Source organism: Magnolia sinica, chromosome 13 (genome assembly GCF_029962835.1).
Source record: "Magnolia sinica isolate HGM2019 chromosome 13, MsV1, whole genome shotgun sequence".
Taxonomy (NCBI): domain Eukaryota; kingdom Viridiplantae; phylum Streptophyta; class Magnoliopsida; order Magnoliales; family Magnoliaceae; genus Magnolia; species Magnolia sinica.
Window position 1 is genome coordinate 11,531,444 of NC_080585.1, and position 22,316 is coordinate 11,553,759.

The 22,316-nt window shown below is 45.1% G+C and overlaps 1 protein-coding gene across 1 annotated transcript; it reads left to right on the plus strand.

Moving 5' to 3' along the window:
* The first annotated feature begins 455 nt into the window (after positions 1-455).
* Positions 456-6,193, plus strand: LOC131222799 (eukaryotic initiation factor 4A-8). Its single transcript, XM_058217998.1, has 5 exons — positions 456-626; positions 2,786-2,855; positions 3,007-3,113; positions 3,205-3,635; positions 5,169-6,193. Exons 2-5 carry the CDS (start codon positions 2,788-2,790, stop codon positions 5,802-5,804), a joined length of 1,242 nt encoding a protein of 413 aa, XP_058073981.1. The 5' UTR covers positions 456-626; positions 2,786-2,787; the 3' UTR covers positions 5,805-6,193.
* Positions 6,194-22,316: the final 16,123 nt, after the last annotated feature.

Genomic DNA, 22,316 nt, shown 5'->3' on the forward strand with positions numbered 1-22,316 from the left:
TGGAACTGTGCACTATCTACAATAGGTCCCTAAATTTGGACGGCTCAATGGATTAATTTGAGTTCATGCGTGAAACGGTCGCAATCTATAAGCGCCTGCGTATCAACTTTCCAACTCTACCACAGTATAAAAAAAGTACGTCCCCAGCCGCAAGACAGACAGACAGAGTCCTGATCTCATCCAGATTAACAGAACCCTGGGCCCGACGTGTGCTGGAGCAGTGGAAGCGGTGGTCTCTTTCTGAGCTAAGGACGTGAACGGAAAGGATTGCAAAATTTTCGATTCCAATCTTCCATATCTTTGATCACCTCTGAAAATTTGGTATTCCCTCGGGTTATCCCAGGGGGGGCCACCTATTTAACGGTTACGATCACTATTCTTCGAAGTTTCAAGTGTTGCTCCCGCGGTGCACCTTACTTTTCTCGATTGATATATAAACGAATATTCTCCCTAGTGGCCTTCCTCTCTCACACCAATCTTCTCTCCACTATCGTTCCTTCATCTCCACGGCGGAGATCGGAGGAGTTGGTAAAAAACCGAAAAAACCCTAGCTCTCGATCGCTCGCTTTCTGTGCTTTTTTTCATCTAATTTCCCAGAGATCTTCCTTCGATTCCATCATAAGCAGGTGATTTTCCCATCTCTGCCCTAATTTTTCTGTTTTCTGCACTGGATCTTCTGTAGATGTGTTTTCTTGCCACGATTTCAAACTGAGAGCATTGAATCTCAGTTTTTTGTTATCTTTTCTTAATGAGATTTGAGCTTCCATGTCTCTAGATTGCGTTCTCTTCTCTTTTTGGGAGATTTTGCTGATTCTGATAGATCGGGACGATCTAGGGTTAGGTTTTGGTGCTGGTAGTGGTTTGATTTTGTGGTAGATCTGCTCGTATATTTCATGTGTGGGTTGTGCTTATCAATTTTGTTCTATTGTCTTTTTACTGAAATGGAGTAGAGGAGATGTACTGTTTGGTTTGTATGGAAGGCGATCTGTCATTTCAGTAGCTTTTCTGATCTTGATATGGAGAATTATAGGTATTTTGGAATTCGGGTAAATTGTAAGAAGCTATGTTTCTGTGGTTTACATTTTAATATAATTTTTCATGATTTCATGATACCGGAACAGCTTTTCAATTAGATCAGATGCTGATTGTTTTGTATATTATGCTGCCGTGAATCTTTAAGCATATGGATCGTCATGATGATTGGAATTTTAGAGTATTTCCTGGATTGGAATAGAGAAATTCGTGGATCCCATTGTTTGTCTTTCAATCATTTTTATTTTGCATATGTACTTATCCAGCTTCATCATTAGTATTGGTGTTCTTATTTATCCCACAATGAAATGCATTAACCTATTAATAGAAGTACTGGCTGTCTGGCTGTTTTTCTCCCTTTGGAATTAATGTATTTTTATGATACTTTTGTATTTGCTTATGCGAAGATTATTTGTCAGACATTAGCTACTTATGTTACTTTAATGAGCAAGGAGATTCTAGCAAAGTTGAGAGATTTGGGCAGGTCTTGGTGTCTCTGTGTTGTGTCATTTGGATGGACTAGCGGAAGGGTTCTGATTTCATCTTGTTGCCATTTCCAAGTGGTGACACAGTGATGGTTGCATTGTGAGGTCTAGAAAACAGTGACGGCCGACAACCATTTGTAAGCTGCAAATCTGGCATCATGCATGCACATCAATCTAGTCTGTCAAATTCTTTGGCGTTATTTTGGATTGAGCATGGCTCCAAATTTGCATTGATCAAACATCTTAACAATCTGATTCTGCTGAAATTGGAACACAGTCCATTTTACCTTTAAACATTTATTTAAGCAGCCAATGTGGTGGTCAAAATTGTTTCTTGGGATTGACTTTTGTATGTGCTTGTAGATAAGATAACGTGGTGGTGAACTATCACCATCGTCTTGTCCTTTGTCGTCTTCATTATATTTGTTACTTTCCAACTTCATTTCATATTCTGAGGAAGCATATTGCTTCTCATATCTGGGTATCATCTTCTTGTGAATGGCACATCAGTTACCCTCTTCTGCATTAGGAATTTAGCTTATAGTCTATGGTTCCTGTACATTCCAGTGTTAAGCCATTCCTGATAAAACTTGCATCACAGTATTCCCAGATATTTGTTCACGATTAGACTATTGTTCTGATACTTGGAGAAATGATTTGTTTTTAGTAACAACAACTTCGGAGAAAGATTACATTTATCAAAGCGAACTTCTAATTTCTAGTTTCTTTTTGTTGGATATCTGAGAGTGGACAGTCGAATGGTGTTGAAATAAATTCTGAAGTGGTGAAGGAATTAATATGTTGGTTAGCTCCTTTTTGTGAAGTGTAACTGGAACGAACCTTTCATGATGCGGGCTGTAAGTTGTTTTGCAGGATGGAAACCAAACACATAAGATTTGAATCCATATATGTGCAATGGAATGCCAGGTCCATTAATAATGGATATAGGCTGCATTGTATTATGGTATTGAAAATGTTTTTATAGGCACTATAATGTCTCTTTGCTGGCTGGAGGACTTTCGAGATATCTTGTTTTGTTTAGCCCGATCTTTGTTTTTGTCCTCAATTCATTAGGTTGAATTTCCAGTTACTTTTTCTGTTTGGTCATGTCATTTCCTATTATCTGGGAGAACTGTGCTTCTCTTGTCTTTGTGTTTCTGTGGATGTAAACATGAAGCAGTCCTTGTAATAGAAAAGAAGAAGAATACCTCTATTTTGATGTGTCCAATCTTTGATCTGCTTGAGTTGCTTTTTTGTTGTACCTACAGTCATGGCGGGAATGGCACCTGAAGGATCCCAGTTTGATGCGCGATCATATGATGCCAAAATGAATGAGTTGTAAGTCTTTTTTGAATTTCATCTTTCATCTTCTCCTTCTCTGATTCTGGTGCCTTGTTCTTTATTTGTAGTTTATTTAGATATAAACAGTGAACATTTTCGTGTTGAGTATGTCATGTTGATGCTGATAATCTTGTTTGGCTTGGTGTAGGCTTACGTCAGATGGACAAGATTTCTTTAAATCATATGATGAGGTTTATGAAAGCTTTGATGCAATGGGTTTGCAAGAGAACCTTCTTAGAGGAATTTACGCCTATGGTAGATGCTTGCTAGCAATGTGTCTTTTTTCTTTGTTGATGTTGTCCTTTTTGAGTGATAAGCTGACACTCAAATGTTTAATTCTTTGAAGGGTTTGAGAAACCCTCAGCAATCCAACAGAGGGGAATTGTTCCTTTCTGCAAGGGACTTGATGTTATCCAGCAAGCGCAGTCTGGGACAGGCAAAACAGCGACTTTCTGCTCAGGAATCCTGCAGCAGCTTGACTATGGCCTAGTTGAATGTCAGGCTTTGGTTCTTGCTCCTACTAGAGAACTCGCTCAACAAATTGAAAAAGTCATGAGGGCCCTTGGTGATTATCTGGGTGTCAAGGTTCATGCTTGTGTTGGTGGAACCAGTGTCCGAGAGGATCAACGTATTCTTTCAAGTGGGGTTCATGTTGTTGTTGGAACTCCCGGTCGCGTTTTTGACATGTTACGGAGACAATCCCTTCGCCCTGATTACATTAAGATGTTTGTATTGGATGAAGCAGATGAAATGCTCTCAAGAGGTTTCAAAGATCAGGTTATCTCTTTACCTGTCTATCTGTTTTGTTGTCATTTCTGTTGTTCATTTTTGTGCTTTTCTTGGTCAATTGACATGTGTTTCTTGTGTTGTTGTTACTTCGTTTTTTTATTGCAGTAATATGATAAACATGGAGAACATCTACTTCCAATTATAAAACTGTTAAACATTTTACTATTTAAGCAGAGTGACAAATATTGTCTAGAAACATGGTGTTTATTGACAACAAATGATTCTTTGAAAAGTGAGAATTACAATATGGCAGGACAGTCTTTTACTGGTTGTCACTAACAGGGCGCAACATGATATTTTGTTTAAGCTTTGAATCCAATGCTAATGAAATCTGAATCCAGCACTAATGCATGATAATGTCTATTCTAAGTTTGCCTAATCATTTACTCCCCTTTATAACTTCCTGCCAACTGATGCACTCAGGATTTCCATGGTTGTAATTTCTTCATTATCTGCAGAAACTCCCTACCAACCATTGTTCAATTGTTGGACTCCCGGATCTCCTCTTGCCTTTATCCATTCATAAAAGATAAAATCATAAAAATAAAAATCAAGAGGCTGACCCTTCGGCTAGCTCAACAGGTTTTCTGCCTTACCTTGGGGCACTAAGCACTTCACTTTGAAATACCCTTAAAAATCTTGACATTGCAATCATACCATACAAAAATGGTAGAAGGTAAGGTTTTGAATTGTAATCTATTTTGTTGAGGAGATTGGAACCTTGCAACGATTCGTATGATGCTCAGTTTACCTTGTAACCATGGGCGAAACTTAACTGGTTTCACTTATCACTTATGGGTACTTGCCTTCCTGTATCTGTGTGAATGTTGAATGCCACACCACATACTGACACAGGATGCACCCCATTTTACAACACTGGAACAGAAATGCATGAAATTGGCAATTGGAAGTGATTAGAGGTACCTAGGCCTTTTCAAGGGTAAATTCATCTTACTTGGATGAGATCATAGTTGTTTGTTTATTGGTGCTTTGAACTTGAGCTCCTAGTCATGATTGTCCACTTTCTGAAATAAAATGTTTATGGAAGCTGTCAGCATCACGCTTTATTTTTCTCGGTACATATTTGACTTTCGCCCGCCAAATGCTACATCAGGCCTTGTTAAGAAGTTGATGTACTCTCATACATTTGGCAAGTGGTAAATGCGTGCATGTGTGTCAGCTTGAACATCTGGTTTGTCAATGTTCTTGTCATGTGAACATTGTTCAAAAGATCGACTGACACGTATTGTATTGGACAAAACATAGCGGTCTTTTGAAGAGCTGATATAGCTAGTACAACTGATATTTTGCGGTATATGGCCAATACTTAGCGCGTCCCTCCACTAAAATGGGTTGGAGCATATCCACTTGCACAGCAATATCCGCTCTTTAAAATGCTGAAATTCATGCTTCTCTATCTCAGTTGGTTTGGCACTTCTGACGTGTCTTTTGAGATGACATGGGCTGTTATACTTTTAGAATTTTGGCTTTATATGTTCTAACAGTTGTTTCCGATGTCAGATCTACGACATTTTCCAGCTCCTCCCTTCAAAGGTTCAGGTTGGTGTCTTCTCGGCCACAATGCCGCCAGAGGCCCTCGAGATCACTCGTAAATTCATGAACAACCCTGTAAGGATACTGGTGAAGCGAGATGAACTCACTCTCGAGGGAATCAAGCAGTTCTATGTCAATGTTGAGAAGGAAGAATGGAAGCTGGAGACCCTCTGTGACCTGTATGAGACATTAGCCATCACTCAGAGTGTCATCTTTGTGAACACTCGGCGCAAGGTTGACTGGCTGACTGATAAGATGCGTAGCCGGGATCACACCGTCTCTGCGACCCATGGGGATATGGATCAGAACACAAGGGACATCATCATGCGCGAATTCCGGTCTGGTTCCTCGCGCGTACTCATCACCACCGATCTCTTGGCCCGTGGTATTGATGTCCAGCAGGTCTCGCTCGTCATAAACTATGATCTGCCAACACAACCAGAGAATTATCTCCATCGCATTGGACGTAGCGGGCGTTTTGGGAGGAAAGGTGTTGCGATCAACTTTGTTACGAGGGATGATGAGAGGATGCTGTTCGACATCCAGAAATTCTACAATGTGGTGATCGAGGAGCTTCCATCAAACGTTGCTGACCTCCTCTGATGTGGTTTCTTCATGTTTATTGAGGTAAGGTGCTTTTATTTGGTAATTTCTATTATTAGTGTCCTTTTAGGTCCAGTACTTTATTCTGGCAGCTTTAAACTTATATTACTGTGGGGTTGTGGGGTCCGCACATTTGCAAAGTGGGGTTCCGACTGTGCCCATTCTGAAGAGGGCATGCGTGGAGATCCTGTCATTGCAAATTTTGTAGCAGCTAGGGTTTTTGTATTTTAAGTTTTTTCCTCGTCTTTGTTTGTTACCTGAAAGAAGGTAAGTTTGGACTGATTTCTGTGTTTATCTTGGTTTAATTTTCATATGCCAAGAGGGTTATGTAGAATGAGGGATGATTTGGCATTTCATTGTTGATGAGTGGATTCCTAACTGTTGAGGTCTCACTTGTGTAAAGGTAAAAAGGATGGGAGCCTGTGAACCGCTGTATGCAGGCTGTTGCTTGGCTCCCCATTGGCTAAATTAATGAGAGCCACCTGCATATCTTGTGGATTCCCAGCATCAAAATGGATGTGTCCCGCCACGTCACTGGATTGAAGTCTCATCCAATGGCTTCCATTGGCAAGATTAATGAGAGCCACCTGCAATATTCTGTGTATTCCCAGCTTCGAAATGGATGGGTCCCAGCATGTCATGGGATTGAACTCACTGACTTCATGTAACTTGTTGGATGGATTGTCATTCCCTGTGGTTTTGTTGATTTTTCTCGGGCTGTCATGAAAATGTCCAGTGCACCTGGTTTTTGTAGTGAACATTGTCTCTATGTTATTAACCTCCCTAGTTGGTTGCAGACCCTGTGCATCCTTAGGTGTGCATTCAATGATATTTGCCCCTTGAGTTGGTCGCATGCCCTATTCACTGTCAAACAGTGATGAGTTGGTGTATACCCGAATGGTTATCTACCCCATAATGAAGTTTGAGCTCCACGTTCACTGTCAAACCATAATGAATGGATGATGTTTGCTGTATATTGTGTTATTCACCTCTTGAGAAGGTTGTGCTTCCTGTTCACAATCAAATATTAGTAGTGAGCCTCATGTATTAAAGAGGACCGGTAAGGTGTGCTTTTCTTGTTTTAGCGGAGTGTCTGCTTGACCCTGCTGTGCAACCTTCAAAGGTCTACTAACATTGGCAGTTCTTTCTGGACTGTTGCTGTACATTCGACCTCAGCAATCATGCTGAGAAATATTTTTGTCCTGAGAATGGCATCATGCCCAGGATTAGTGGTCTTTACCTCGGTTTGCAGTCAGCTGTGGTTACCGAACCTCGTATTTTTATGATGTCCAATCTTTTTTCCTTACCAAAAGCTCTTAAAATCAGCGACATGTAAAATTAAGTAAGGTATATGATTCGACATTGAATTCATTCTGCACGTTCCATTTCTGTAAATCACAGGCAGGTTGTCCGTAAGATGGTTAGAATTTGCATTGATAGGATGTTTTTGGCTATAAAGCTCATGGCCTGTCTTTACTAGGCAAGTCTGACTTTTTGGATTTGGTTATTCATTCATTTCCTGATCCTGCTGGAGAAGTGTCATTTTCTTCGCAAAAGAAAACCAAGAGGGACCTGCCTGTCTGCAGAAGTGTAGTTTTTTTTTTTTTGTTTTTTTGGTCATTTTGATATGCTTTGGCCCACCTGAGGTGTGCTACACTCTTATTGTCTATGCCCCAGGATTTTAAAAGTGAATTGCGTCTGTTTGAAAGCTTAGATTTCATGTCCACGTGCCTGTGCGTGGACACGTTTAAGTTCGGAAAACATGAATAAAATAGAAGAAATTTAAAGGGACGAGTGGTGTTGCAACTAGTACACTCTATGCTGGGCCACTTGAGTTCTCAAAGAGGTTAGCATCTTAGTCCAAGCTGTTGCTGGCCAACTAGGCTACCCAGGTCTAGTCCAACTAGTAACTGATATGAAAGAATGGATGTGGGTCCAATCTGTATACTCAAGGCTCATCAGCCCAACCTTTGCCAACAATGTGGCCAGCTCAGCCAAAACATAGTGATAAGCTCTAACGCCTTTCATATTAGCCAAAAACATTGAACATGATTTCAGCAGTGCTTGTGTTTGTATGATTTTGTGATCAGATCTGGCGAGGTTTAATTGAAGAACTTACTGCCATCGTAGAGGTAGAAGCATTGTGTTCTCTTTCACTGCTCAAAAAAAATATTCTAATTGAGAAGATCATTCCTTTTGAGAGGCCGGTTCCCCTTCAAATCATTTGTACGATGATCAGTGCTGGATGTTGGGCTCATCAGGGTATGTGTATGGCATCTATACTATGCATTACGTGACCCTCATCACTAATGTTGGATGTATAAAAAATCAGGCGAGTTCAAGTGGGATGCAGTGTGAATTTGGAGGTTTCAGGATGATCATCCATTGTTTTCTTGGGTGGTGGCCGATGCATTGTGGCCACATCCCGAACGCAATAGGCAAACTATCCAAATTCATGCCTGTTTTTACTACATGGCAACGGGACCCTTTTTATTTATGTTTATTCTACAAATGCTGAGCATGGGGCTCGCGTATGGTAACCAGCCCGTGCATAACATGTGCCTCCCATTTGGATGTGTATGGAGTAGCTAGTGGAGGAGAAAGTGAGTTCGTTGCGTATGGTAACCAGCCCGTGCATTACATGTGCCTCCCATTTGGATGTGTATGGAGGAGCTAGTGGAGGAGAAAGTGAGTTCGTTGGGCCATTTGTACGCCTAAACGTGCACCAAGCACAAAAAAGAGACAGAAGAAAAATAACACCTGTTTTCAGCTCCGAAAAGTGCGCCCCATGGTCCACCTGTGAATTACCCAGACCTGTGGTCCGTTAGGTCTCACCATAAATGGGTTTATACTTATGGGGCGATCTTACCCTTAAGATTTCAGGCTGTTGAAAATAGACGGTTAAGATAGGAAATACGTGCACAATGAACTGAAAAAAGAACGAAATTTTGCATCGATATTCTAATCTGGGAGATTATTTGTTATGGAATCCATCCTGTCATTGTTTCCTTGATAAAATCCAAACAACCATTAGCGGAAATCCATTCTGATGGATAACATCTGTTGAGGTCAAAATCTGGATCACCCTCCACTTAATGCGAGAAACCTTCGACGAACCTTGGCCCTGCACAAGGGGTGAGCAAAGGAGACCCTGGCTAAGCCGGGGAACCCTCCGATGCCTAAGTCAGGTCAAGAGAATATGGGTCTAAGTTGAATGTCGAGAGAGGGTGTGAGATGTTGCGTACCTGTATCAATGGAGTCCCCTCGTATTTATTCATGCGTATTGAGTGATCTGCGTCCTTTAATCTCGACACGATTTACTCAATCAGTAGGATTCTGTGATCGTGGAGATTTCGACCGCAATTTAAGGGTTATGTAGCGTATCGTGTCTTAGAGGAGTGTATTTACGGCCAAGATATTTGGTCATGTCCGCATAAGGCAGTTTCTTAGTTTGGCATCTGGAATGTACACGTATAGCCTCGGCCTCGTATCTGGATCTAGAACCAAGATACTCCTAATCCCAAGCCTCGGACCTTGACTAATGTGCAGATATGACTCTTTCGTCGAGTTATCGAATAAGGCAGCTAGAAGCCGAGGCAGGCTTCGGCTCGGACCGAGGGTGGACTCGAACCCACTTGTTCGCCAGTCGTGCACCTCCGAGGTCTCTTCTCCGAGCTCTAAGGTAGGTAGCGAACTTGATTCGTCGAGTTGGATTTCCCCATAACAGAAGCTCCCTACTCTTTTAGTCGAAGCTCAGACTTAGAGAGTAAATACCTGAGGAGACGAGACGATACTCGTATCTCTGTTGTCGATTGAGACGATCGGGGCGTAATTAATGCGTTCTCTCTTCTTCGATCTCGCGTGCGGCGCAACGACTACGTCTCTTCAGTTCCCGTCCTCTTAGTAGAGGACGCGTGGCGACGGTTACGCTTGGCAGACGGTGGGGTGAGGGGAACGACGCCACGTGTGCTAGAGGATCGGAGAGACGCTTGCGGCATTGAATGACATTAAATGCTAGGAAGATTGTGACGTTGAAGCATGGACTTGGACGTATCGCTCCCTTCCACGTGTCTCATGGCGCTAATGCTGAGTCGTATCGGCCCTCGGTATAGTCGCTAATAAGGATGGCGTCGAACGATGAGGTGGTTATATAAACCCCTCTTCCCCTTGTTCCCATACTTGTCGTATTTCATCCTTCTGCATTCCTCCTTTTCGAATTTCTGCCAAAAATCACCTTTCGCCAGAAAAAGGATTCCTGACTGTTTTTGGGGGGGGGAGGTTCAATCCAGCAAAAGATCTCGGAGCCAAAACAACTTTCACCAAGAGGTATCGGCTGCATTATTGTGAGTCTTCTAACACTTAGCGCTTTTTTCTATTATGTCGAGCGACTTTAACGAGATGAGTTCGGTCCGAGGAGCTGATTCGAAGGATGAACGAGAGACCACCGCTTCAGGATCCGGAGAGTCTGAAGGCCCTCTGAAGGCCATGCCCCTTTACAACCCAGCTCCGGCCTAAGGATCCGCAAGTCAGAGGGCCAAAAGTCGTGGCAAAGGAGTGAAGAGGGCTCTTCGAGACCCGCGGGGCAGTTGAAAGCAGGCCCCGGGGGAGGCAGAGCTAAGCCAATAGTCCTTGGGGGAATCGGTTATAGTTGAGTCTCACATGGCTTAAATCCGTGAAAATTATCAAATCCCCAGTTCGGTCCATATCCGAGCCCCAGCCCCCACAGACCAAGCAGGGTCCCCGGCTGAGGGAGAGATCGCCATCTTCGTCTGCGCCCTCCAGTGTGGGTTTCAATTGCCCCTCCATCTTTTCTTACGTGAGTTAACAACGCAACCGGGAATCGCGTCGGAGCAGCTGGTCCCAAACTCTTGGAGTACTCTGGCCTCCACCTTTGTCCTCTGGTAGGGAACCAGAGACTGACACCAGGGGAATTTTTGTTATTGTACATGGCCAAATATGATACCACAAACAAAGCCTGGTGGTACTTCTCGGCTAGGTCATCATATATCCCAGGCCTGATAATCCAGCTTCCCTCTTCTAATAAAGACTGGAAGGGAAAGTGGTTCTAAGTCTCGAGCAAGTGGGAGGCCCCAGCCTCTGAATTTGATCGGCTACATACTCGGGTCCTTACCAAGTTCGCCAATCCAGGTTGTCAGACTTTTCTTTTAATTGTATTACGTATTCGGTTCTTTCTTATACCTAGTCTTATCATTTGTTTCTGCCAACAGTTCAACCAAAGGGGGCTCCCAATCTCTCTACCTTCCATAAGCGTCAGGTCGACGGGGTCCGAGTGATCCCTGCGGATCGACGTACCTGGTTTGGGCTCATTAACCCTGAGAGTTTGGTGTTGTCTGGTTTCTGTAGAGTTCAGCCTACTCTCTTTGCCCTGGGTAAGCGGGGTTAGAGATATTGGGGATTAGTTAGTTGATCACATTAGGCTGATTTTTGTTCTCTTCTTCTTTTTTTTCTTTTTTCTTTTTGCAGGGATGGGGGTTGGTGGTTCAAAGAGGAGAAAGCCTCTGCATCCTCTGATGGACGTTGTCCTCTCCTCCGAACTGAGGACGCAAGCGATATCGAGGAAGAGGAAGGCTCCTGAAGCTGAGGCCGAGGCTGCTCTAGTTGTAGGTCCGATTGGGATTGGGCCGCTAAAGCTCCCTCAGAGGCTACTCCTGCCATTGCTTCGACCACTGTTCCTGAGGCTTTGCAGGTTGGAGCTCCTGCCTAGGCTCCTGAGGCTCTGGAGGTTGGAGCTCCTGCCCCAGCCGAACCTATCACCATTTCATCACCTTCTGCGGAGGAGCAAGCCCCCCAGGCGGGTCCTTATAGGTCACGGAGGGAGGTAGTAGGGGAGACACTCGATGTGATTGCCTCTTCGTGACCTACGGTCCCCCTTATTGAAGCTGAGCTCATGCTAGGTCACGCTAAGGTCCGGGTCGGGCCAGCAAATGCACCTAAGGTGATTGCCTAAGCTTCTGTGACTAGCGGGGTTAGAGGAGCTTCCGCACCCTCTCCAAGGAAGGCTTCCGCATCTCCCCCAAGGGGAGAAGCTTCCGCATCCTCTCCAGGGGGAGCTTCCGCACCCTCTTCAAGGGTCCTACCTCTTGGTTTTCACATGACTCAATTGAATCCTTGGGCAACTAAGCACGTACTGGAGGCGCAGATCGCTGATACACTCTCCCACCGCCACATTAGCTTCGTAAATGACTATGCAGATATAATGTACCAATCATTGCCGATGATGATAAAGGTGAAGGAGAGGTTGAAGGAGATGGAGCGGTTCAAAGCGGAGCAAGCCGAATTTGTGGTCGAGAAAGCGGAACAAGAAGTAGAGCGGGCGAAATTCGAGAAGGAGAGAGAGCAGAGCAAAATGCACAACGGGTCGAGCTCAAGAAGAGTCTGGAGGCTTCAACCGCGAAGCAGGAGGAACTGAGGAAGGCCGGGTGACTTCAAGGCGAAGTTAACCAACTCTAAGCTCGCTTGGACGTGGCTGAGCCCGAAGTCAGGAGCTTGCGTCGGGCTAACAAGGACCTGGAGTCCAGGGCCTTGGAAGCCGAGTTGGGGATCGAGGCGACTAAGGAGGACCTCGAATTGGAGCAACAGATGGCGGCAAACCGTTTAGTCCAACAGCGGAAGGTCCTCGAGACTGCTGCGTCCGCGGAGAAGGCTTCCTTACAGGCCAAGCTAGAGGCTCAAGCGATCTTACAAGCGGCCGCAACAGTGGTGGAATATAAGGATTCCGCTGAAAGGGCCTAGGAGCTGGACAAGTTGTACTATTTCGGTTATGACACAGGTTTTGATGCCTGTCTAACCGAGGTTAAAAAGCTTTATCCGGCTCTAAACCTCGACGTTCTCATGGCGGATACCGCTGGTCACGTCGAGCCTATAGCTGCAGACATGCCCGAGAGCGCCCCTCCTGTGGAGATTGCCCAAGATGCTCAGGTCATCGAGGTCGTCATCGACGTTCAACCCCCCAACTCTGTAGCTGGTCCCTCTGCTCGGAGGAACTAACAATTTCATGTTTTCTCTCTTTTTCCTTTTTTTTAATAACTAGACTTTCCTTTTGCATTAATGGCGATTCTGGGTATATGACTTGTTTACGTGTGTTGATTGATTGTTGATGTTTAGTATTTTAAGGACTGACCCCCTTCGAGGGGTCAATCCTCCCACGAAAGGCGTGCTCAGTCGATTTTATTAGAGAGTTCGGATGTCCCTGGGATTTGATCTCTGAATTCGAGGGGATCCTTATGTAGATTTTTGTGGGTTTAACGTCCCAACCTCTTCTCAAAGGGATCGGTCCGTTAAGTTAACCTCTGTTCATCAGGGGTAACTTTTTTCACTTGTATATAGTTTGAGATAAGTCGGGTGAGTAGATTTGGAAAGAAAACTTCTTTTATTAAAGGCCTTAAAATTCTTATAGCTTTATTGAGGGCCTTCAACGGCCATTACATCAAGAGTAGTAGACTTTTAGGTGTTCGACGTTCTAGGGGTGGGGGAGCTGACGGCCCTCGAGATCTTCTAAGTGGTAGGAGCCGAGTTTGGTCGATCGGACCACACGATATGACCCTTCCCAGTTAGGCCCGAGTGCCCCATTCCCCGGCTCTGCGATGTTTTGGAAGATTCGGCGTAGGACTAAGTCCCCTGGACAGAACCGCCTGGTCTTGACTTTAGAATTGTAAAATCGTACCACCTGTTGATGTCGAGTAGCAACCTGGAGTCTAAAGATGTCTCTGACTTCTTTAAGTAGATCTAAGTTGGTCGCAATCTACTCGTCGTTTTGATTCTCCTGATAATTTCTGACCTGAGCTGTGGGGAGACCAATCTCGACTGGTACCATTGCCTCCGAACCGTAGGAAAGTGAGAATGGGGTTTCCTCAGTAGACGACTGAGCCGTAGTTCTGTAAGCTCAGAGGACGAATGGGAGTTCCTCAGCCCAGTTGCCTTTTGCTTTCTCCAATTTTATCTTGAGATGGTGTTTGATAACTTTGTTAACTGCCTCCACCTATCCATTGGATTACGGATGCCGCGGCGAGGAATACGCGTTCAAGATGCCAAGCCCTCAACACATACTTCGGAACTTGTCGTTATCAAACTACCTGCCATTATCAGACACAATGGTGCGTGGGATCACGAACCGGTAGATAATATTCTTCCAGACAAAATCAATCACCTTCTGCTCTGTGATCTTTGCAACGGGCTCGGCCTCGACCCACTTGATGAAGTTATCAACTACGATGATGGCGAACTTGATCTGCCTTTTCCCTATGAGCAGAGGTCTAATGATGTCGATCCCCCATTGAGCGAACGGCCACAGTCCGCTCATGGGGGTCATTTCTTTTGCGGGTTGCCTCGGCACGACCGCGTACCGTTGACACTTGCCGCACCTTTGGACGTAGTTCTTCCAGTCTTCCCTGATGGTCGGCCAGAAGTATCCTTGGCGGAGTATTTTCAGAGCCAGCGCCCGACCACCAGAATAGTTCCCGCAAATGCCTTCATGAATCTCCTAAATCACATAATCCACTTCATCGGGACAGAGACACCTGAGATATGGTTGTGAATGCCCTTTCTTGTACAATATACCGTCTAAGACTACGTACCGTGTCGCTCTGACTCTTAGGCGCCTGACTTCCAACCTATCCGAGGGGACCTCTCCGGATGTGAGGTAGCCATAAATTGGGTCCATCCAGCTCGGAGTATCATTTACTGGATTGACCATTTTCTTCTCCGTTTGGTCAATGCTCGGATATTGTATGAACTCCACTGGGATGACTCGTGGGATCTTCCCTTCCATGGTCGAGGCTAGCTTCACTAGGGCGTCGGCCCAAGAATTCTCTGTTCTAGGAATCTGACAGATAGTGCAGCTTCAAAAATCTTTCTATTAATTCCCTTGCCTCGGCCAGGTAAGCAACCATCCTAGTCTCCTTAGCTTCGTATTCGGTGGAGATGTGATTTACTACTAGCTGAGAATCGCATCGTACCTGGAGAGACTGGACCCCCAGACTAGCTGTCAGTCTGAGTCCGACCAGCAAAGCCTCATACTCCGCTTCATTGTTAGAGGCCTTAAAACCGAGTCTGATTGCATATTGGATGGGTGTAGAATTAGGCGCGACCAGGACAATTCCTGCTCCGGCACGTTTGGCATTGGACGACCCATCTCATAGGGAATCCATCCTGGTTCCGATACCGTCTCTTGATTACTTGGAAGAACAGGCGAAGGAGTTGCCTCGACTTTAGCACTAATCCCCTCTTCGCCTGGGGAGGTGAATTCTGCAATGAAGTCGGCCACAGCTTGACCCTTAATCGTTTTCCTTGGTCGGAATTGGATATCGAATTTCCCGAGTTCGATGGCCCACTTGGTTAGTCGACCCGACACGTCGGGCCTCTGAAGGACCTATTTGAGGGGAGAGTTGGTCAGGACGACGATGGAATGAGCCTGGAAGTAGGGACATAACTTCCGAGCCGAGACGACGAGACAAAGTGCTAACTTCTCCAGAGCTGGATATCTTGTCTCGGCTAGCACCATGGTTTTGCTCACATAGTATACGGGATGCTGCTTACCCCCTACTTCTCTAATCAGGGCTGAGCTGACGGCTAATGCTGAGATTGCCAGGTACAAGAACAGAGACTTGCCTTCTTTGGGCTTAGATAGTAAGGGCGGCGAACCTAAATACTATTTCAGCTGCTGAAAAGCCTGCTCGCATTCTGATGTCCACTCTACCTTCTTATGACCTTTCAATTGCTAAAAGAAGAGAATGCATTTGTCCGTGGCTCTGGATATGAACCGTCTGAACGCTGCTACTCATCCGGTGAGGCATTGTATTTCCCTCATAGTCCGAGGCGAGTTCATATTGAGAAATGCCTTAACTTTGTCGGGGTTCACCTCGATGCCCCTCTGGCTGACCTGAAACCCGAGGAATTTGCCAGAGCCAACTCTGAAAGCACACTTCGCGGTATTTAGTTTCATATGGTATTCTCGGAGGATAGCGAAGGTTTCTCCGAAATCTACTAAGTGATCAGATGCCTTGACGCTTTTAACAAGCATGTCGTCGACATAAACTTCCATAGTATGCCCGATCTACTTGGCGAACATTTGATTCACCAGCCGCTGATATATGGCCCTGACGTTCTTCAGGCCAAACGACATAACTCGGTAATAGTAGAGTCCCTTGTCAGTGACGAAGGTAGTCTTCTGCCTATCTGGGGGAAGCGTCGCGATCTGGTTATATCTGGAATAAGCGTCCAGGAAGGAGAGTAGTTCGTGCCCTGCTGTACTGTTCACCAGCTGATTAATCCGAGGCAATGGGAAGCTATCCTTCGGACAGGCCTTGTTCATATCCGAGTAATCCTGTTGGCTTTCTTGATAAGGACGACGTTTGCGATCTAATCAGGATAGTGTACCTCCTCTATGAAGCCAGCGTTAAGCAGCATAGAGACTTCATCGGCTATGGCTTCATACCGCTCGCCATCGAAAGGTCTTCTCTTCTATTTTACGGATTTGTGATCCGGGTTCACATTCAGCCTGTGAACCATTACATCTGGAGGGATTCCGAGCATGTCCTTATGCGACCATGCGAAAACATCTCTGTGCTGTCACAGGAAAGCCAACGTTTTAGACCGCTGCTCAGAATTCAATGATACTCTGAGCTAAACAGTTTTGCTCGAGTCTGCCTCGTCGAGCGGTACTTTCTTCAGGTCTTCCACAGATGAGTCCTCTGCAGGTCCTCTGAGATCTAGGACGTTGACAGTGAGCGCTTCCTTCACGGACCATTTCTTCACTGCTATCGCATAACATTTTTGAGCTTCGCACTGATCGCTTCGAAGGTAGCCTGTTCCGCCATCGGCGAAAAATTTCATCATCAGATGGTAGGTGGAGATGACTGCCCTCATTGCATTAAGAAAAGGCCTGCTTAGAATGACGTTGTGCACTGAGTGTACATTGACAACAAGGAAGTCTACCAGGAGAGTGACTTGATGTTGTCCTTCTCCCGCTGTCACAGGGAGGGAGATGGCCCCCTCAGAGATCACATTTTCTCCGGCAAAGCCGTGTAGAGGGGTCTTCATAGGTCTGAGGCATGACCTTGGAATCTCCATTCTTTCGAAGGCCTCGGAGTAGATCACATCTGCTGAGCTTCCGATGTCAACTAGGATGCGGTACACTTTGTGATTGACTATGATCATAGTAACCACTAGGGCGTCATCATGCAGATGCTGTATTTCACGCGCATCATCTTCCGTGAAGGTCAGGCTACACGGGTTGACCCGAATTTCCTTGCTCGGCTGCTCGACTATGTGAATGTAGTGTTCCAGGTCAGGCTTCCGAGAGTGGGCTTTTCGAGCCATGTTCGAGTCTCCTCCACCGGATGAGCCACCGAAAATGGTGTGGATTTCAGCTGGCTCTTCTACGGTGCTATTCTATTGTTATCGCTCTTCTTTCTGAGCCGGTCTCTCCCCCTTAGTATACCGGCGCATATGACCCTTACGAATAAGGATCTCAATCTCATCTTTAAGATCCACGCAATTAGTTGTGTTGTGGTCGTGATCTCGATGGAAACGGCAATACTTACGTTTGTCTCGATGATCTGGGTCTGCCTTCATGCAAACAGGCCAATTCAGAAGCTTCTGCCCTCTGATGTCTAGTAGAATTTGCTCGATAGAGGTGTTGAGGGGGGTGTAGGAACGAAATTTACCCTCTGGTTTTCTGCTCGAACGACGATCGCGAGGAGTGTGGTCATCTGGCCTTTTGCTAGATGGCTGGATTTCTTTGTTTCTTGGCCTCTTCCCTTTGCCAATCGGCTCCGTTACCTGAACATTTTTGTGGGCGTTGGAGAATTCCTTGGCGTTAGCATACTTTTGAGCTCATGAGCTCAGCTAGCGTCTTCGATGGATTCTTCCCAATAGAGAAGGCAAACTTTTCCTCTTTTAGACCACTGAACACTTAGAGAGTGCTATCTTATCGTCGTAGTCTTCCACCTGTAACGCTTCCTCATTGAAACAAGCAATGTAATCATTCAATGACTCCTTAGGCTCTTGCTTGATGTTGAATAAATGGGTATTCGGTTTCCAACTCTTCTTACCGCTTATGAATTGGGTAAAGAATAATCAGGTGAGTTCTACAAAGGAACCGACAGAATTGGGTTTGAGCTGGCGGTACCAGCTTCGAGCGAATCCCGTGAGTGTGATCGAAAAATCCCTTGCACATCATTGCGTCCATCGCCGTCTGGATTTGTATCCACAAGCGATAAGCCTCCACATACTCAGATGGGTCATCAGACCTAGAGTATTGAATGACGGGAGGTATCCGGAACCTCTGTGGCATCACCTTGCTCATGATCGCAGAGGTGAATGGAGGTTCAGTCTCTTCCATCATTGTTTGAACAGCAGCGGGAACTGATGATGGCTGTTGATTCTTTTCTAACATCAGAATCTTGTTGTTGGGCTCCGCAAACCGTGTCTCCCACAGATCTTTGTTTTCAGCCACTATCTCTTGTGTGTTTTCTACTTCGGGAGTTCTCCTTCCCCTCCTCCTTTCTAACTCATGACGGAGATTTGTTGGTGCCAGGGCCGAGGTGACCGAGGCATTTGTCGGGACCCGAGTCGCTGTATTCCGGGCCGGAACTCAGGTTCTGGTCCGGGGAGGGTTCTGAACCGAGGCTGGTACTTGAGCGGGTTGACGTTGAGAGCCCTCGGGTCTCATACTCCTCGTCATGGAATGAGCTTTCACTACTGGGTCAACCGTTTTCTGAACAGGATGTAGCTGCTGCTCCTATTGCTGCTTCATCTGGTTAACTTCTCGCTCTGCATAGCTCGATACTTGCTTGCCCGATTGCTAGAACGCTGGGAAGGCCTCGGGGCCGATTCGGCGTGAAGTAGCGAAGAGGAACGGGTCTGATCATTTTGCTCTGGTTCCACAGCTGCCACTTTTTTCTTTCCTTTTGTTATTGTACTCAAGAATAGGAACCTGACCTTTCGTATCGGATTCCCACAAACAGTGCTGTTTACTCCCCAAGTGTAGGGTTGTGATGTAGTAATAAACTCTGTAAGACCGAGGTCGAATCCACAGGGACTGATACCTGTACGTTATCTGAAACCAAGTAGAACTAGAACTAGACTAAGATGTGATCTAAACCAAATAGAATTTAAAGAATAATTGTGAAATAAATTATCTAGAACTTAAGGAATTCAAAAGAAGGAAACTAGGGATTCAGAGGATCCACTTGTAGAGATCAGGGAGAAATTATGCCTGCTTCAGAAATCATGAAATTTAACTAGACTTCCTTTGATATAGTTTTCAAGAGGTGAATGGTATATGAATTAGAATGGATTCCATCACCAAGCCATGCCCAGGAGACAAAGTAAACAACAGAATTAAACTAATTACCAACCAACCAACAATGTATGAGGATCAGGAAGGGTACTGTTATCCTACCATGCCCATGGGACAATGATAAACAACAGGGGTTCCTAATTTCATAAACTTAAAAAAAGGGGAAAGAAATACTCAAAGCCATTGCAAACCCATTGTAATTTTAGTCACAACAGACCATAAAAGACTAAGAAAAATATTCCTTTAATAATCAACTATATCAACTTCAGTTTAGAAATTTAAATTAAAGGCATAAAGTAGGTTCTCCCATCTCGCTATAGGCTTCACCTCTTAGCCCTAGCTAAGAGGTTTAGCCACACATGATATGGGCTAAATAAACAACGAAATAAAAATAAAAAGGGAAAGAAAAGAACAAGAAGGAAGAAGAGAGAAAAAAATCAGTTCTCGTCCCTGCCAAACCCAGCCCCAAGCCTTAGATCCCTGCCCTTTCTTGTTTCTTCCCTGACGTGGGTCCCTGCCTTCCAATTGAATCCCTTCTCTCTCCTTTTCTTCTCTCCTCTTATAAGCAACCGAAGACGGTAGCTGACTGATTTACGCAGAGAAAATTCGAGCTTTTTCCGCAGCTACTTTCGCAGCCGTGCGCAAGAACAAGAACCGACACTTCTTAGCGCGATTATATCTCAGCAAAATGAAGCCTGCTGTCTGATCTGATCCGTTCAGTCAGCTTGGCATCAATCGGTTGTACCTTGTGAAGTGTTTGGACCGTCCAGGTGAGGGACCGATCATGCCCATGATCACTGAACGGCCGCAAAGCACGTGCGTGCGTAAACAGAGCCTGCGGACTGAGCTGCGATGTTGGTGGGGCCCACTTCTTGGTGTTCCCTGCAAAATCCAGTCCGTTCATTGGGTTCTTCGTGGAAAACCGGTCGGACATGGCTGTTTTTACACTGTTTTGGTGTGGTCCGTCAGATTTCTCCTTACACCATCTATCCTTCGTTTGAACGGCTAGATTTCTCTCCTCGCGATCTTTTGCAATTCTGCCGCCTAGGCAGTGATAAGGAGCGTCATGGGGATCCGATGGACAGTCCGGATTGGACCGTTGAAACACGGTGGTGGCCCACAAAATCCAATCGCAGCCCTCTGTTCATTCGTTTCTGCCGACGGAAATAAGGATTTCCGTTTTGAGACGGTCAACAGTCGGTTTGACCGACTCTCTGCTGCCATGCACGGCTAGTGCAATTGTGTACTATGTACACCTTGCTTAAGTGGGGTCCACTATGATGATTATGAGAAATTCACACCATCCATCTTGTTCCCCATTTCATTTGAACCGTGGGGACCGAAGTTGAAGAGTATCCGGACAGCGGGTGGGCCCCAAATCAGGGTTTTATGGACTGATCTGTCAATTCAGCCACTTTCACGAGGATCCAATGGCTGAAATTTGACGTGTACGGTTGGTTTTTGGTCCTCGAGCCATGTATAAAGTTTCGAGCCAAACAGATGATGGAAACCCAATGATCTTGCATTTTGGACGTCTTTTGGGCCACTTAAGCTCCAATTTCTTGATTTTCTTGAATCCCTGGCATGCACATTCTTCAGTCTTGGTTCTCTGGAGTGCGTCCCTTGTTCTGGTGACTTCGGGGCATCAAATCCATGCATTTAGCACCATTTTTCAGTCCATGCTCGTAAATACACCTTGCATCACAAACACGATTAAACTGGTGCATTAAATAGTATCATGTCCATAAATTCAGGTAATAATTGGGTCCGATATGCAATATTTGACCCTCAACAAGTGCCAAAAAATGTTGAGGTCAAAATCTAGATCACCCTCCACTCAATGCGGCGAACCTTCGACGAACCCTGTCCCTGCACAGGGGTGAGCAGAGGAGACCCTGGCTAAGTCAGGGGACCCTCCAATGCCTAAGTCAGGTCAAGGGAATCTACGTCTAAGTTGAATGTCGAGAAATGATGTGAGATGTTACGTACCTGTATCAATGGAGTCCCCTCGTATTTATACGTGCATATTGAGTGATTTGTATCCGTTAATCTTGGCACGATTTACTCAATCAGTTGGATTCTGTGATCGTGGAGATTTCGACCGCAATTTAGGAATTATGTAGCGTATCGTGTCTTAGAGGAGTGTATCTACGGGCGAGATATCCGGTCATGTCCGCGTAAGGCAGTTTCTTAATTTGGCATCCGGAATGTACACATATATAGCCTCGGCGTCGGATCTGGATCTGGAACCAAGATACTCCCTACCCCCAAGCCTCAGACCTTGACTAATGTGTAGATATGACTCTTTCGTCGAGTTATCGAACAAGACGGCTAGAAGCTGAGGCAGGCTTCGGCTCGGACCGAGGGTGGACTCGAACTCGCTTATTCGCCAGTCGTGCACCTTCGAGGTCTCTTCTTCGAGCTCCGAGGTAAGTAATGAACTTGATTCGTCGAATTGGATTTCCCTGTTCCGGTTTTGTTGAAATCTGCGGTGGCTATTGGATTGAATTGCAAAGTCCAAAGAAGTGAAATTTCGTGATTGCCGGCTGCCCCGATACTGCGTGGTCGGAATATAGACGGCTTGGCATGTTAGCATGTGGATTCTCTGTCTTTTGTGCAGCCACCATACGTATGCGTGTCCATCTCATGCTTGGCAGTAAGAGGAAGGTTGATGTCTGTGGTCAGTCATTCATAGGCCTTTCACGATTTATTATTTCAATCTTGACCCTACATTCCCGAGGAGAAAGGCGAAGTTGCTGATCCATCCACAGTATGGGTCTGGATGTTCAATTGATATGACTGTTTTGATCGTTAGCAAATAAATGGCTGATGTTCAGTTATGCCTGATTACTATAGTTTTAACTCCAATTGGAAATGCACCAGACACAAGTTAGGTGTCCTGCTGTCATAATGAATTAAGATAGTGCCGTCCTAGAAATAAACGTGGAAAAAAAAAAAAAAATACATATTCTTTTAGTTGCAACAATAAGGTAACAATTGAAAAATGATTTTCTTTTACATACTTTCCCTAAAAAAGGACATTCCCCTTCTCTCCCAAGAGCCTACTAATCATGATTTCCATGTCCTTTGAGAAACCTTTCTCACCTTATGACCAATGACCATCTCAGTCATCCATGGAAATCATTTGCTAAAACAAGAAGTCCCTTTAAGATTATTTTCTATAAATTTCC

Coding starts and splice junctions, on each gene's coding strand:
- LOC131222799 (XM_058217998.1), top strand. CDS start 2,788: ATGGCGGGAATGGCACCTGAAGGATCCCAGTTTGATGCGCGATCATAT. Junction 3,114..3,204: donor TAGAGGAATTTACGCCTATG/GTAGATGCTTGC, acceptor AATTCTTTGAAG/GGTTTGAGAAACCCTCAGCA. Junction 3,636..5,168: donor CAAGAGGTTTCAAAGATCAG/GTTATCTCTTTA, acceptor TTCCGATGTCAG/ATCTACGACATTTTCCAGCT.